This window comes from Ceratotherium simum, chromosome 16 (assembly GCF_057802395.1).
Source record: "Ceratotherium simum simum isolate JZ-2026a chromosome 16, ASM5780239v1, whole genome shotgun sequence".
Lineage (NCBI taxonomy): Eukaryota > Metazoa > Chordata > Mammalia > Perissodactyla > Rhinocerotidae > Ceratotherium > Ceratotherium simum.
In genome coordinates this window covers 2,365,171-2,379,214 of record NC_141915.1, presented here as the reverse complement: position 1 = coordinate 2,379,214, position 14,044 = coordinate 2,365,171, and the positions used below count along the sequence as shown (strand labels likewise).

Here is a 14,044-nt window from a genome sequence, read left to right as displayed (position 1 = left end):
CCTACCCATCGCCTGGCCAGACCCAAAGTAGAGCAGATCCTCCTGTTTCTTATCATCGTCACTGTGAGAAAGTGTCTTGATTGCAGAGCCAACGCAATTTCTCATACTTTGTAGCATTTGCTCTGCTCAGTATCCCAGATACCCTTTGGGAAATGCGGAAACACAACTCAGAGGTTATCTTCCGGGTCCAAGGTCAAAGCAGACTGAAGACCAGAAGGCAAGCCGCCACAGCTGACTGCTGGCCCCAGGCTCTTCTCATGATTACACTGCTCCTAAACGGAAGGAGATTGCTCTCTGCTCCTTTAAGGCAGCTTCCTGGCATCCCGCCTGCACCTCTGGCTGCAGCTGAGGATCATTAACATTAGGAGGCCTCCAGATACCTCTCCAGCAAGTGACAAGCACAGACAGGCAGGAGAGTCTCCAATCAAGGAAACCACCCCCCAAATCTTAGATGAGAAAGAAGGGCATTCAGAAGAAGCCGCACCAGCAGCCACCATGAATTGCCACACATGGTCCCAGAGTCCCTGTTTCTATATCCCGAGCCTGTAGCACGTCACAGAGCAGGGGGAGAGGCACGGTACCAGACTGGAACATATTCTCTTCTTGGGGTCTGTGAACCCTCTGAAATTCTTGCAACATTGTGCATGTTGGTGCATTTGTTTGGGAATAGTGTCTAGGGCTCTTTTGTGGCCACAAAAAGCTCAAGGACTCAAGGAGGTTAAGAACCACAGGGACTGAGTATCTCAAGTCCCCTCCAACCCAGGGCTCTGGACACACACAAATCCGGCAGCCAAACACACATTATCCAACACAGGAGACAGTGACATGCAAATGGGGGTGGCTGTTACTCTCCTGGCTGCTATTACTCTCAGTCTGTCCTTGTTCATTGACGCCCACCTCGCGGATCCTGGACAACCTCCCAGCAGGACTGAGCACCTGGGCTCTGCATACACCCGTCTCTGCCTGCTGCGTTGCTGAAAGAGAGGCTCTCCCTGTCTGACCCCTGGTGACGCCCTGGGTGTTTTCCTGTCTCTCAGTGACTGCTCATTCCCTTTCTGAACATCACCACCTCCAGACTAGAGAAGGAAACTAGAAAGGAAAACACAATTTGGGAGAAGGAGCCACTTCAGTGCACAGCACAGATCCAGCTCAACATTCCTCTGAACAGCCTCAGGGTCCTAGAACACCGCCTGTTTCTCATGGACATTTGGACACCCAGTGTTCTCCTCACACACGGCCCAGGGCCCACAACCATTTCCTGTAGGGGCCTTGATCTGTACGTTCCAAGCAACACAGGGCAGCTCTCTAGGCCCCTTGAGCAGGCCCATCCTTGGCTCTAGAGAGGCCCACAGACCTCACCCACCAGCCAGAGGTTAAGGGAGGCCGACACACTACCCCGGAGCTGGAGGGCAAGCTATTCTGCTGCTTTCAGAGAGAAGGGGAAAGTCTGATTAACCCCCTCCTGCCCCCAGCAGCACTCCCAGTCCTGCCACTAAGAAGGGCGTCAAGACACCAACAAGACTGACATTTCTCAGGAAATGCTCCCTGTCTGAGAGACCCTGTGGGAGCCATAGGGGCTTATCTACTCTCCAAAAATGAGGGAGAAACTCGGCTTCCTGAGATGTGGAATCACACTCAGCCCCAGAGGGACTAAGGAGCCCAAGGTGTCTGCCTCCTCCTGCAGGCCCCACCCAACTGGCCCTTAAGAATTCTGGCTTCACTTTGTTTTTTCACCCTCCAAGGAGGGCTTGTCTTGACCCCTACCTGTCAGCCCGCTCTACTCTTCTGCATCCCCCGAAGCACCCACCCTGGTGCTGGGGGAATAGCACATGATCAGTAAAACCTTCTTACTGTCTGGTGCAAAGGGGATATGATGGTCTGGAAAATCCATTATTCTGTTTGAAAGCAAAAGAGTTTCCACAGAGGCCATACACTGGTTTCCAATTTTTGAAAGACAAAGAAATATACACTGCTAAAGTTGGGTGGTGTGTAACGTCACCTTTCTTTGAAGATTCAAGTCAGAAAAGCCACTGGGGATCCAGTGGCATTTCAGGCATCATTCTGGATGTTGTTTGGAAAAGCAGAGGCAAGCAGAAGCCCCAGTCTTCCCAAGTTCTCAAGTCTATGCTTCCCTCTCCCTGGCCAGTGCACACCTTGGGAACACACGCTCCAGGGTAACAGCACACCAGATGTCAAGTGGGGAGGGGTTGCTACAGAATCCAGGAGGGATGTGCGTCTGATTAGATTTTGGAAGCTCCTCCCAGGAAGGCGCTCCCACAGCCTCTTTCATCAGTGATGGGAAAACTTTAGAAAGGCCACCTGAGATTCCCCCTCCCCCATCCGCAGCCGACTCCACCACTAATGGTGTCAATCTAACGAGAATATGGGGCCTGCCCTTGGCTACCCCCTAAAGCTGGGCCAAGACACCTTGTTTGGTAATGCAGAAGGGCAGCTTTGCACCCTCCTGCCTCTCCTATTCAACATAATGCATGGAACAGGCCACTCCCTCCCTCAAAAGACAGCGAGGAAGGAAAACAAGCCAAAGAGAGGTGGATGACAGCGTCAGCCCCAGGGCAGCCCCAAAGCAGCGGGGACCAGCCACATCTGCAAAGTCAATACCTAACCAGTGGGATAGGGACAGAACGGGCCGAAGGCAGAGTGCTGGCAGCCTCCTGAAGGTCCTGCCAGCCGGGCAGTCACACAGGAAACCACATCTAGCTCCCCTCTCCCTCTCTCCACTGCACAGCAGGGGCTCATGGCTGAGCACCTGTCAAAGTTAGTCAGGGGAGATGAAACACTGTCTCCCACCTGAACCGCAATCCAGGATGCCTCCCACGTGGGCAAAAGACCTAGGGACTGGCACTTACCAGCCCTAGGGCTGTGCCCTTGGACCTCCCCTGAGGAAGCCGGGTTCAAGCTGACAACTGCGCATTCCTTGAGGACCCTTGGCAGGGGTGACTATCAACGGGAAGAGAGGAAGAACGGCACCCTGACCGAGACCAAGCATCCCTCCCTGCATCTCGCCCACCAACTATCCCCGGGACCAGCCTCCTTCTCTGCCTGCGAGGGAGACAGCGGGGACATTATTCCAACAGGTCTCCCTCACCCGGGCCTCACCCGGCTAGCCGTCCTCCGCTCTGCCCTGAGGCCCTTAAATTCAGCCGGAGCGCCAGGGCACTTGCTGCCAGACAAGGCTCCATCCACGCGAGAGGGGGCTCTGGGCGGTGCCCCTCGGCGGTCCCTGGGCTCCTCGGGAAGAGGCGGGGCGCTCCCAAGGCAGGCGCGCCCCCCGCGCACCCTCCCCGCGCTCACCTGGCGCAGGTGCTGCAGCAGCGTCCCCGCCTCCTCCCGCCGGCCCTGGCGCACCATCCGCAGCAGCTCCTGGACCATGCCGACGCGCCGGTGGTAGGGGGGCAGCCCCGCGCCGGCGCCCGCGCGCCCCGCCTTGTCCCCGGCGCGCAGCAGCAGCGACGCCCAGAAGTCGGGCCGTTCGCGGCGGGGGCCCGGCGCCGCGCCGGGGCTGGCTCTCTCCGCCAGACTGCCCTTGGTCTGCCGGGTGCCCATGCCGCCGCTGCCCGCTGGCACCGTCCGCGCTGGGCCGCGACGCCGCGTCCCCGGCCGGCTGCCCGCCCCTCGGCTGCCCGGGCGCGCCCGCCTCCCGGGCTGCAACTTTGGGGGAACTGTTGCGCGCGGGCGGCGCGGGGGCCGGAGCGGGCAGCTGCCCGCGCTCCCCTCGCTCCTCCCTCCGCGCTCCCCGGGCGCGCTCCCCCGGCGCTCGCCGCCAGCCCGCGGCCCCGCCCCGGCCGCCCCGCCCCCGGCTCGGGCTCCCGCTCCCGCCCCTGCGCCCGCGCCGGGCCTCCGCGCCGCTGCCGCGCGCCTCGCTCCTTCCTTCCCTCCCTTCTCTGCCCTCCCCTCCCGCCTCCTTCCCGCCCCTCCGCTCCGGGCCAGGGGCTGCTGGGCGCCCCCTTCCGGCGTCGTCCCTACCGCCGCGCCCCCTGCCGGCCGCCGCGCTGCGCCTCTCGGGGCCGTGGCACGGTGGCGACAGGGGCTGACAGGCAGGCCCCAGGGGCCCTCGCTGTCGGTCCCCACCACGTTCCCCAGATGCTTCCACGATCGCGCGCGAGGGTGAGGCCCGTGCGCCCGGCCGGATGGGGGAAGTTTGGAGCATGGCGGGGCGGGAGTCTCTCAGTCCCAGAGTCGGGGTTTCTCAAAGTGGGCTCCGCTAAGCATCAGCGCCCAAGTCACCTGAGGCGTTGGTTAAAAACGCAGACTCCCGGGCCTCGCCCCAGACCCACTGAGTGAGAATTTCCGCGGTGGGGCGTGGGAATCAGCAGTTTTACCCAGCCTCTCGGCTGATTACAGTCCTTTGACGCTTGGCCTGCGGGGAGGCAGGTGCTGGCGGTGCTGGTTGGTATGTGAACCCGGGAACTACGTGCAAGGTTGTGTGTTGTGTGTGTGCCCTTTTATGGAAAGAGTCCCTTGATTCCGTCAGTCTCTCAAACGGTCTGGACGTCAAGGTAAAGAACTGCTGTCTTCTCTTGTTCTCCCTCTCACACCTCTGGAGAAGGTTCCTGGGGGTAATCTCGGTACAGAAAAGCAGAGGCATGCCTGCGAATAGGCCCAAATGCACACTCCTACTGGCCCCCTCCCTCCCTGGCCATCAGGGACCAGACCCCCTGGGGTCTGATGGTGCTTGGAAAGCCAACCTGGGCCCGAGAGAGAAGGCTAAGGCACTTGGGGGACCTTTCCTGTCACAGACCACAGACCACCCTGGTAGGCTGGGGCAGCTGCTCTGGTCTCAGCTGCAGGGCTGCGGGAGGGGCAGCAGTTGTGTGCACTGGCCTCTGACCCAGGCCCTGGGTGCCTTTAGGGGGAAAGGACAGTGCGGGCTGCAGGGGCAGGAGAGCCAGATCCCAAATCATAAAGAGCTGGAGCCGACCGTGTACTGAGCCCTGAGCATCAGGCGAGTCCTCAGCTGCTTCCTCTGTCATGTGGGGACGAGAACACTGTGTCAGGAACTGGGAGAGCGAGATGAGGGGGATACAGAAACTCCAAGCAGAGTACAGCTGTTCCCCAAAGGACAGCTCCTTTTCCTACATTGTGAATGATCATTGGGTCTTCCCGTAGGTGTTTTCTCCGTCAACCCGAGTACCAGGAGAAGGAGGCCCTGTGTCTCCCCAGCAGGCTTTCTCTTCCCTTTGGACTCCCCACTCCCAAATGCCCATCTCTGCTGGCAAAGAACACTCAGTCTTCCTGCAAGCTGGCTTCACAGGGCTCAGAGCAACACCTTCCAGACTATCCGGGACCCTTTGTGTGTAGAACACACCTGTTGGCATCTCCAGAGAACTGAGGCTGGGAAATACTTCAGTGCCTCTCACCTCTGGTCTGCAAGACTACCAGGCAAGGTGGCCACCAGGAAACTTGCTGACCAGGCCCCTCCCTAGGGACAGTGGGCTTCACCCACCTGAAGGCAGACCACAACCCAAGCTGGCAGGTTGGCCTGCTTGAGGGTGTGTGGCTGAGGCAAAGGCCATCTCAGTGAAAGAAGGCCCAGGCCAGTCCCTCACCTGGGATCTGAAGGTCATCCCTTTCCTCGTCTTCAGAGCTCTGATTCCATCCGTCTTCTCCTTGCTCTTTTTCCCCCCCCCACTTTACCCTCTTTTTGGCTTATTCTCTTCAGTATGTAATCTGCTCAAATCTCCTCCATCTATTTAGAAAGAAAACTTGCATCTGCTCCTATCCCCTCTGGTGACCTATGCCCCACCTCTCTCTTTTCTTTTCAGCTAAGCTTTTTGGAAATACCTTATATTGATTTTCACACCTTCTTTACCTCCATTCATTTGTCACCCACTCCAGTTTGGCTCTGGCCACACCATGTCATTGAAATGTCTCTTGCCAGTGACTTAGTTGCTAAATTCAGTGGCCACTTTCAGTCTTTATATTATTTGACTTTTAAGCAGCATCTGATCCTGTTGCCTACTCTGTTTTGGTTGGAACTCTACTCCCTTGGCTTGTAGGGAAATGTTCTCCTCTAGGTTTCTTTTGTGAGGTCCTCTGGGAGCTCCTTTCCTTACCCCCATCCTGTACTTGTTGATGTTACCCAGGGTGCGGCCCCAGACCTCTTCCCAGTCATTACCCACCATGCACACACTGATGACTCCAAGTCTCTCTTTCCATCTCATAGGCTAGTAAGTTAACCTGTCACTGATTCATGGATGCTGACAGAAGACATGAGACTCCTGGGTCAGAGACGTAGGACTTTATTACCCAGGCACGCACAGCGCATAGCATGAGCACCAGCGTATTTGCATGAGTTCCCTTTGCCTCTGAGTCCCACAGGGGCAGTGTGATGGGCCCAGATGGATGCTCCACATGCAGTGGGTTTGCATCACAGCTGAGGAACACCGACCTTGGGAATCGACTGCTTATATCAAAAGCAGTAAGCAAGCGTGGAGAGAAACAATACCTCATCCCTCAAGGTTGCTCACTACAAACACAACACCGAGAAGTGGCCCAGGTAAAAAGTGGTCAGAGTCTTGCATTCTTGGCATACACAGCAAGATGTGAAGAGACCCGTGGAGGATGAGCTCTTCCAACAGTGGGCACGTCATACCCAAGAAATGAGTGCATCCTCTTCCAGGCCTTCTTCCCAACCTGCCTACTCCTGTCCCTGCTTTCTGTTAGTAACAGCAGGCCAGAAACCCTGGAGTCGTTGTGCACTCTGGTCTCCCTCAGTATCTGCATCTGGTCAACAAGTCCAGATTGCTGAGGACGGGAGCTCTCGTTTGTGCACGTTCACCATGTGCTCGGTCTTGGGCTGTGTCCTTGCATATATTATGCTCTTTCATCCTTTCTACAGCTGTGAGGTTGGTTTTATTACTGTCCTGAATTCACAGGTGAGGAAATGGAATCTTAGAGAGGTTAAGTGACTTGCCCAAGGTCACGCAGATAGTAAGGGCAGAGCTGGGATTCACACTTCGGTCTGTCTGACTCGAAAGCCTATGTTGATATTACTTTATATCATTGATCCTACTGTTTAAATATTACATCCTACAGCCACTGCCTTGTTGAGGATCTGTCATTTTTCACCCCAGTCATTACATTACAATAGCCTTCTTTCTAACTTGTCTCTCCACCTCCAGTCTTGCCCCTTCTAATGCATCTTCCATATAGCATTTGGAGCGATCATTCTGAAAGGGGAAAAGCAGACAGACACACACACACACACAAACTCTCCCCTCTCCAGTGGTTGCTATCTCTTTCAGTGCAAACTGCTTAACATGGCATTGATGTCCCCCAGGTGCTACCCTGTCCTCCTGGCCTACACTTCAGCCATTATCCCATGTTACTTACACCTCTCCCAAGATGCCATTCTTTGTGGCTTTGCACACACAGCATTATCTTCCTGGGATGTCCTTCACCTCCTTAACAGATGCCTAGTGATCCCTTAAGACTCAGTTTAGGTGTCACCTCCCTCAGGAAGCCTTCTCTGAATGTCTCCTATGCCCTCCTCTGTGACTATGGTACCCTGTGAATATGATAGCATACCTTGTACTATGTTTCTACTGTTGCTTGGCACATACTGTTCTTCTGCCTGCAGCATCCTTCTTCATCCCGTCATTGGTCAATCCCTCCTCATCTGTTAGACTAAATTCAGGTGTCACTTCCTCAGGGATGGCTTCTGGGATTCTCTTGCCTCCCACCTGCTAACATTAGGTGTCCATCTCGTGTTTTATTCAAGTCTCACTGCCTGTGCCAGATGCTGCTGTAATGGCCTATATTCTCCTCAAGGGCAGGTTGTCTGTTAGTGCCTACAGAGCATAGCGCCTGGCACATTGAAGGAACTCAAAAAATACTTGTTGAATGAAAACAATGCTTAGCTACCTCCAATGTGTTAGCTTAGTGCCAGGAACTCAGTCCCTGGCAGGCACTCCGTAAGATGATTGAATGAACCAGAGCACTAAAGTGCCAGCTGGATTTGTTGACATGGAAGCTACTGATGATCTTCAGGAAATCAGTTTGCAGCGAGTTAAGGAGCAAATGGGAGGCAGGTAAGAGAGTTGAGAGCTAAGGTAGCTTGTTCTTGCAAGAAACTTGGTTGTGAATAGGACAGTAGCCAGAGGGGCACGGGCAGAGAAGACTGCTGTTTGTTGTTTTTTACAAGGGAGATAGAACATTTTATTAAGAGGGATTCACGGAATTTATTGTTTTGGTCATTCTCTTTTAAGCAAATAATTTTTGTAACACAGGAAGCCTTGGGCTTTTCTCACCATCAAACCTGGAATTAAGGAATTCTCGTCATGATTTTTCTTTGAATGTTCCCTTCAGTTTCTGCTCATGTTGTAGGAATTTGAAGTATAAGATGCTTAATGAAATTTAAAGATCATTCAGATTACATAAATATTTAAATAAAAACATCTAATCTCAGGGCAAGCCTGGTGGCGCAGCGGTTAAGTTCACATGTTACACTTCGGTGGCCCTGGGTTTGCTGGTTCGGATCCTGGGCGTGGACCCACTCACCGCTCATCAAGCCATGCTGAGGCTGTGTCCCATATAGAGGAGCTACAACTCTGCAGCTATGATACACAGCTATGTGCTGAGGCTTTAGGGAGGAAAAAGAAAAAAAAAAAAAGAAGATTGCAACAGATGTTAGCACAGGGCCAATCTTCTTCAAAAAAAAAAAAGCTTAAAAAAAACACATCTAATCTATGGATCAAACAGTAAATATTTTTATCCAATATGTCAAGTTCTTGTTGCAATACGTTTTACGATGACAATATTTAATCCTTAATAATTATGCAAAAAGTTTTATAATACCCCTTTTTACAGAGGAAGAAGCTGACGTTTAGAAAAAATAAACAATTTGGCCAATGCCTCCTTGACAGTAATTGGAGACCTGGAATTCAAAACCAAGTCTGCGCTGCCTTAGAGAATATAGATGCTCAATATATATTTAAAACACTTTTGTTTGAAAATGTTGTTGTCCTGTAGCTGCTGTTTGTCTTTGAATATGGACTTGAGCAAGGAGGAGCTCCAGAGAGGGAGAGCAGGTGACCTGAGGCCCCTGCTGAGGTGGAAGGGAGGTGGGCCAGAACGTAGCTGGAGGGATGAGCCTCAGACAAGCTTCAGGTAGACTCGGGCACTGATTTGGGAAAGAGGAGGAAAGAGGCAAATAAATTTGCAGAGGGGAGAGAAATTGGAGGAGTTCTTGCCCCGTGGTCTTACTTTTTTTCAGTGACATAGACAGCCACCTGCTAATGCCAGGGGAGAAGGCAGGGCACAGGCTTGTGGAGAGAGGTGACAATGTGACAGCAGCAGAGGGGAATGGGAGAGGGAGCTGCTGGGACAGATGGAGGGGAGGGGAGGCAGGATGGGCGGTGTGGAGAGCCTTCTGCTGAGGTGGGAGACAGGAGCTCGGAACAGCATCCTGTTTCCATGAGATTTGCTCCAACAGCTCCTGGCAGCTCAAGAATCAGAGCCAAGAAGTGAGGGATTAGAATGACCAGAGTTGGATTTCCTTAGAGCAAATAGGTGACATTAGATCCTGGAAGCAGTGACCTGTGGAATACTGTCAGGGAAGGAGGTGAAGCCAGAAGGAGTCTAGGGGTGGGATAAAATGTACTTCAACCAGTGGTTCTCAAACTTGAGCACGCATCAGAATCCCCTGGAGGGCTTGTTAATACACAGCTCCCCCATCACCACCCTCAGGGTTTCTGATTCCGTAAATCAGGGGCATTTGCATTTCTAATGAGTTTCCAGGGATCCTGAAGTTGCCAGTCTGGTCTGTCCAGGGACCACACTTTGAAAAGAGCCCAGTGAGCTGGGACTGGGGAGGAAGCGAGTAAGAGTTTTTCTCTCCTGAGGTTTCATTAAGGTTGCACAGGGGACAGAACCATTTCTGGACTCAGTGGAATTTAGGGCGTCACTGAAAGAACTGACCCTGAGGGAACACTGAAAACACACACACACACACACACACACACACACACACACAGCAACAAAGTGGTTCCTGTATCTTAGTTCATTTTCTTCCCAGAGGAAGACCCACCTCCTTTCTAGGGTGCCCCTTAGCCTACTTCTCTCTAAGCAGCTCTTCCGATACCTGGTACATTCTTTCGCTACCAGCTAAGTGCTTCAGGATTCCTGAATGATGACATGTGCCAGGGATGAATATAAACCCCTACGTTTTAGTCTGAAAGTCTGCCGGGACGAGTAGACCCCCTGTGTGACATCCCAAACATCAGACCAGCTCTTAATCAGGACCCCCAAAGCCCTCAGATACCCTGCCCGGGCCTGTGCCAGAGAGGATGCTCCCAGATAGTCAGGAACACAGATGAGAGGAGTGGAAGAGCCAGCTAGGAGGAGAACTTGCATCCAGGTCTCCAGGCTCTCTCCATGCAAACAGAGCCCTAGAAGGACACATCCTGTGTTCCGTCCACCTAGTGCCACTGAGAACTGTGTACAAGGCTGACTGCATGCTTTTCTCCCCTCTACTTCTCCAATTATTTCTTCTTGGCTCCATGCATGGCTTGCTTTAGTTTAGTTATTTAGTTAGTTATGTAATAAGTGCCCACGAACTCACCATCCAAAACAAAACACAGCCAAGCCATGCCCTTGGCTAAAACTGATATTTCATTGTAGGGTTCCATTCCGTCTTCCTGCCTCCTGAATCCTGTGTTCATCATTCCTTGCTTTCCTCTTTATATTACTTTAAAACTTCTTTCACAATGGAAAATTTCAAACATACACAAAGCTCTAGAGACTACCGTGGCGAACCCGCATGTCTCTATTGTCCAGATTGTAACTTTTCAAATCATGCCCAATCTTGTTTTAGCCAAACTCCCACCCATTTCCTCTGTTTCCACATTCTTTACATAGTTGTGTTGCATTTATGTCTGTTCCTAAAGGGTATCCATTTTTTATTTTGGTTGTTTTTAACTTCATAAAAGGATATCTTGCTCTGCGGGACTTTTTTCAGAGCTACTTTTTCCACTTAACGTTGTATTGGTAGGAATTATCCTTGATGCTGCATGTCACTGTAGGTCATTCATTTGACTGTATAATAGTCCATTGTACAGTGGACCGTGGTTTATTTCTCCATTCTCCCACTGACAGTCACTCAGGAAGTTTCTAGCCTTTTGCCACTGGGAAGAGTACTCTTATGAATATTCTTGTACGTTCTAGCTGTACATCTGGAATGGCTCTAGGAGTGGAATGGTTAGCTTTAGGATTAATGCTGGATTGTTTTCCACCAAATTACTGGCCCACCCTCAGGATCCTATGAGAGATCCTTCCCCCGCATCCATATCCTCTTCTCCTCTCCCATGCTTGTTATTGATAGGCTTCTTATTTTTTTCCAATTACTTTGCCAATTAAAATGGAATCTTATTGAGGCCTTAATTTGCATTTCCTCAATAACTGGTGTCTTAGTCAGCTTAGACTGCCTTAACAAAGACTAGGTTTGGACTTGCTTGGAACCTGTCACCCCTTCCTTCTTTCCTATTTCTCTCTTTCAGAATGAGAATGGCCACTCTAAGCCACTCGGCCCGAAGCTGACCAAGACCACTGACCATGTTGACTGTCTCTGTTTACCGGCCCATGTATTTCCTGTTCTGTTAAATGCCTGGTCACATCTTTTGTCCATTTTCTGTTGAGTATTCATTTCCTATTGTTGCTGTAACAAATTACCACAAACTTAGTGGGTTAAAAGAATATAACTTTATTAACTTACAGTTCTGGAATGGGTCCGAAATGGGTCTCACTGGCTAAAATCAAGGTTTTGGCAGAGCTGTAGTCCTTCTGGAGGCTCTGGGGGAGGATCTGTTTCCTTCCCTTTTCCAGCTTCTAGAGGCCGTCTACTTCCCTTGGCTCATGTCCCCTTCCAGGAAGGGCATCACTCTGACCTCACATCTCCTCTCTCTTTGACCCTCCAGCCTCCCTCTTACAAGGACCCTTGTGATTACATTGGGCTTTCCCAGATATTCCAGGATAATCACCCCATCTCAAGATCTTAATCACATCTGTAATGTCTCTTTTGCCATGTAAGGAAACAAAGTCAATTGTTGGGGATTAGGACGTGGACATCCTTGGGAGACCATTGGTATGCTGCCACAGTTGTCCTCTTGTCTTTTTCGTAACAGAAGATAACTCTGCCTCCTGAATACCACTGGCAATAGAGGCCAGTCCCCACAAGGAGACCAGCACCGGGCTGCAACCGCTCCCCACCCACTCTGCTGGGCGCCTGTGGGTGTTTGAGAAAAGATACACCAGAAAGCAGGACCTGCGCCACCCTAGACCCTCTGTGAACAACTGGCCAGGAGACAATCCCAGGTTCTGAGGTGCCAGGAGACACAGGCACAATTTATGCACCCGTCTTGTGAATCCTAATAGTGCTGCACTTCTTTCTGAGATGTTGTGATTTTTCAAAGCACTTTCCCATCTGTAATCTCCCTTGAATCTCAATGTTGTCACAGGCCAAGTACCATGGGGTGACTATGCTGGAAGCTTCCCGGCCAGCTGGAGCAAGGCTGAGACTAGCAGATCCCAGGCTCCTAACCTCCAACCTGGGATTCTTCTTAGCATGCTGGGCTTTAGAGGAGAGACCCATGTGACTTGTGAGAGAGCCCTGTCCCAGCCTCCCCATCAGCCTGCACGGTGGTGAGAGGTGGTGAGAGTTCCAGGTTTATGAACCAGGGCTTGGAATCACACAGGCCTGGTCCAAGTTCCCGCTCAACCACTTACCAGCTGTGTGACCTCAGGCAAGTAGTTTAACCTCTCTGGGCCTCTTCTATAAAATACGAATACTAATTGTACCTGCATTTCAAGGTTGTTGTGAGGATAAAATGGATTGTGTGTGTTACTGGCTTTACACAATACCTGACCTATACTACTTCATGAATGGCAGAATCGAAAGCCAGATAGAAAGTTTAATAGATAGCCACAAACACAAATGATCAGATTAATAGATGGGCAAAGGACTTGAATAGACATTTCCCCAAAGAAGATATATGAATGGCCAATGAAAAGATGCTGAACATCACTTCAAATGCAAACCAAAGCCAAAATGAGATACTACTTCATGCCCGTTAGGATGGCTGCTATCAAAAATAAGCCCACAAAATAACAGGTGTTGATGAGGATGTGGAGAAACAGGAACCCTCGTGCACTGTTGGTGGAAATGTTAAATGGTGCAGCCACTATGGAAAATGGTATGGTAATTCCTCAAAAAATTAAAAATAGAATTACCATATGATCCAGCAATTCCACGTCTAGGTATATACCCAAAAGAATTGAAAGCAGGGACTCCAGCAGATATTTCTCCATCCATCTTCATAGCAGCATTATTCGTAATAGGTGACTATTCATAAAAGGTCAAAGTAACCCAGGTGTCCATTGACAGATGAATGGATAAACAAAATGTAGTATATACATACAATGGAATATTATTCAGCCTTAAAAAAGAAGGAAATTTTGATACATGCTAAAACACAGATGAAGCATTATACTAGGTGACATAAGCCAACACAAAAGGACTGTATGATTCCACTCACCTGAGGTCCCTAGAGCAGTCAAATTCCTAGAGACAGAAAGTAGAAGGGTGGTTACCAGGGCCTGGGGGAAGAAGGGTAGTGGGGAGTTAGTGTTTGATGGATACCGAGTTTCAGTTTTGCAAGACAAAAAAGTTGTGAATAGGTGACTAGTGGTGATGGTGGCACAACAGTCAATGTGCTTAACACCGCTGAACTGTGCACTTAAAAATGGCCAAGATGGTAAATTTTATGTTATGTGAATTTTACCTCATTTTAAACAAAAATAGACAGCCACAGGAGTTTAGTCACATTCAGGGCAGTGCCTTCCTTAAGACTGACCTGCAACCCAGGGGGTTACGCAGTCCAGAATATGGGAGTCATCACCATAGTGTCTTGGCTGATCCTCCAGCCGACGTGGCCTGCCTGATTCCTCTGAAGGCTCTTACTCTGCGCCAAGATTGAGCGCTAGGATTGTGTCTAGGGCTCCTAGGCAAGTCACCTGCTCCTTCCCTCCT

The 14,044-nt window shown here is 51.1% G+C and overlaps 1 protein-coding gene across 1 annotated transcript in view; it reads right to left on the bottom strand.

The window, feature by feature from the left end:
- Positions 1-3,691, bottom strand: part of LRRC75A (leucine rich repeat containing 75A) — a 45,086-nt gene extending 41,395 nt beyond the window's left edge. The window contains exon 1 of the mRNA XM_004433407.3: positions 3,313-3,691. Coding sequence (XP_004433464.2) covers positions 3,313-3,564 — 252 coding nt within the window. The 5' untranslated portion in view covers positions 3,565-3,691. The remainder of the gene's footprint in view (positions 1-3,312) is intronic.
- Positions 3,692-14,044: the final 10,353 nt, after the last annotated feature.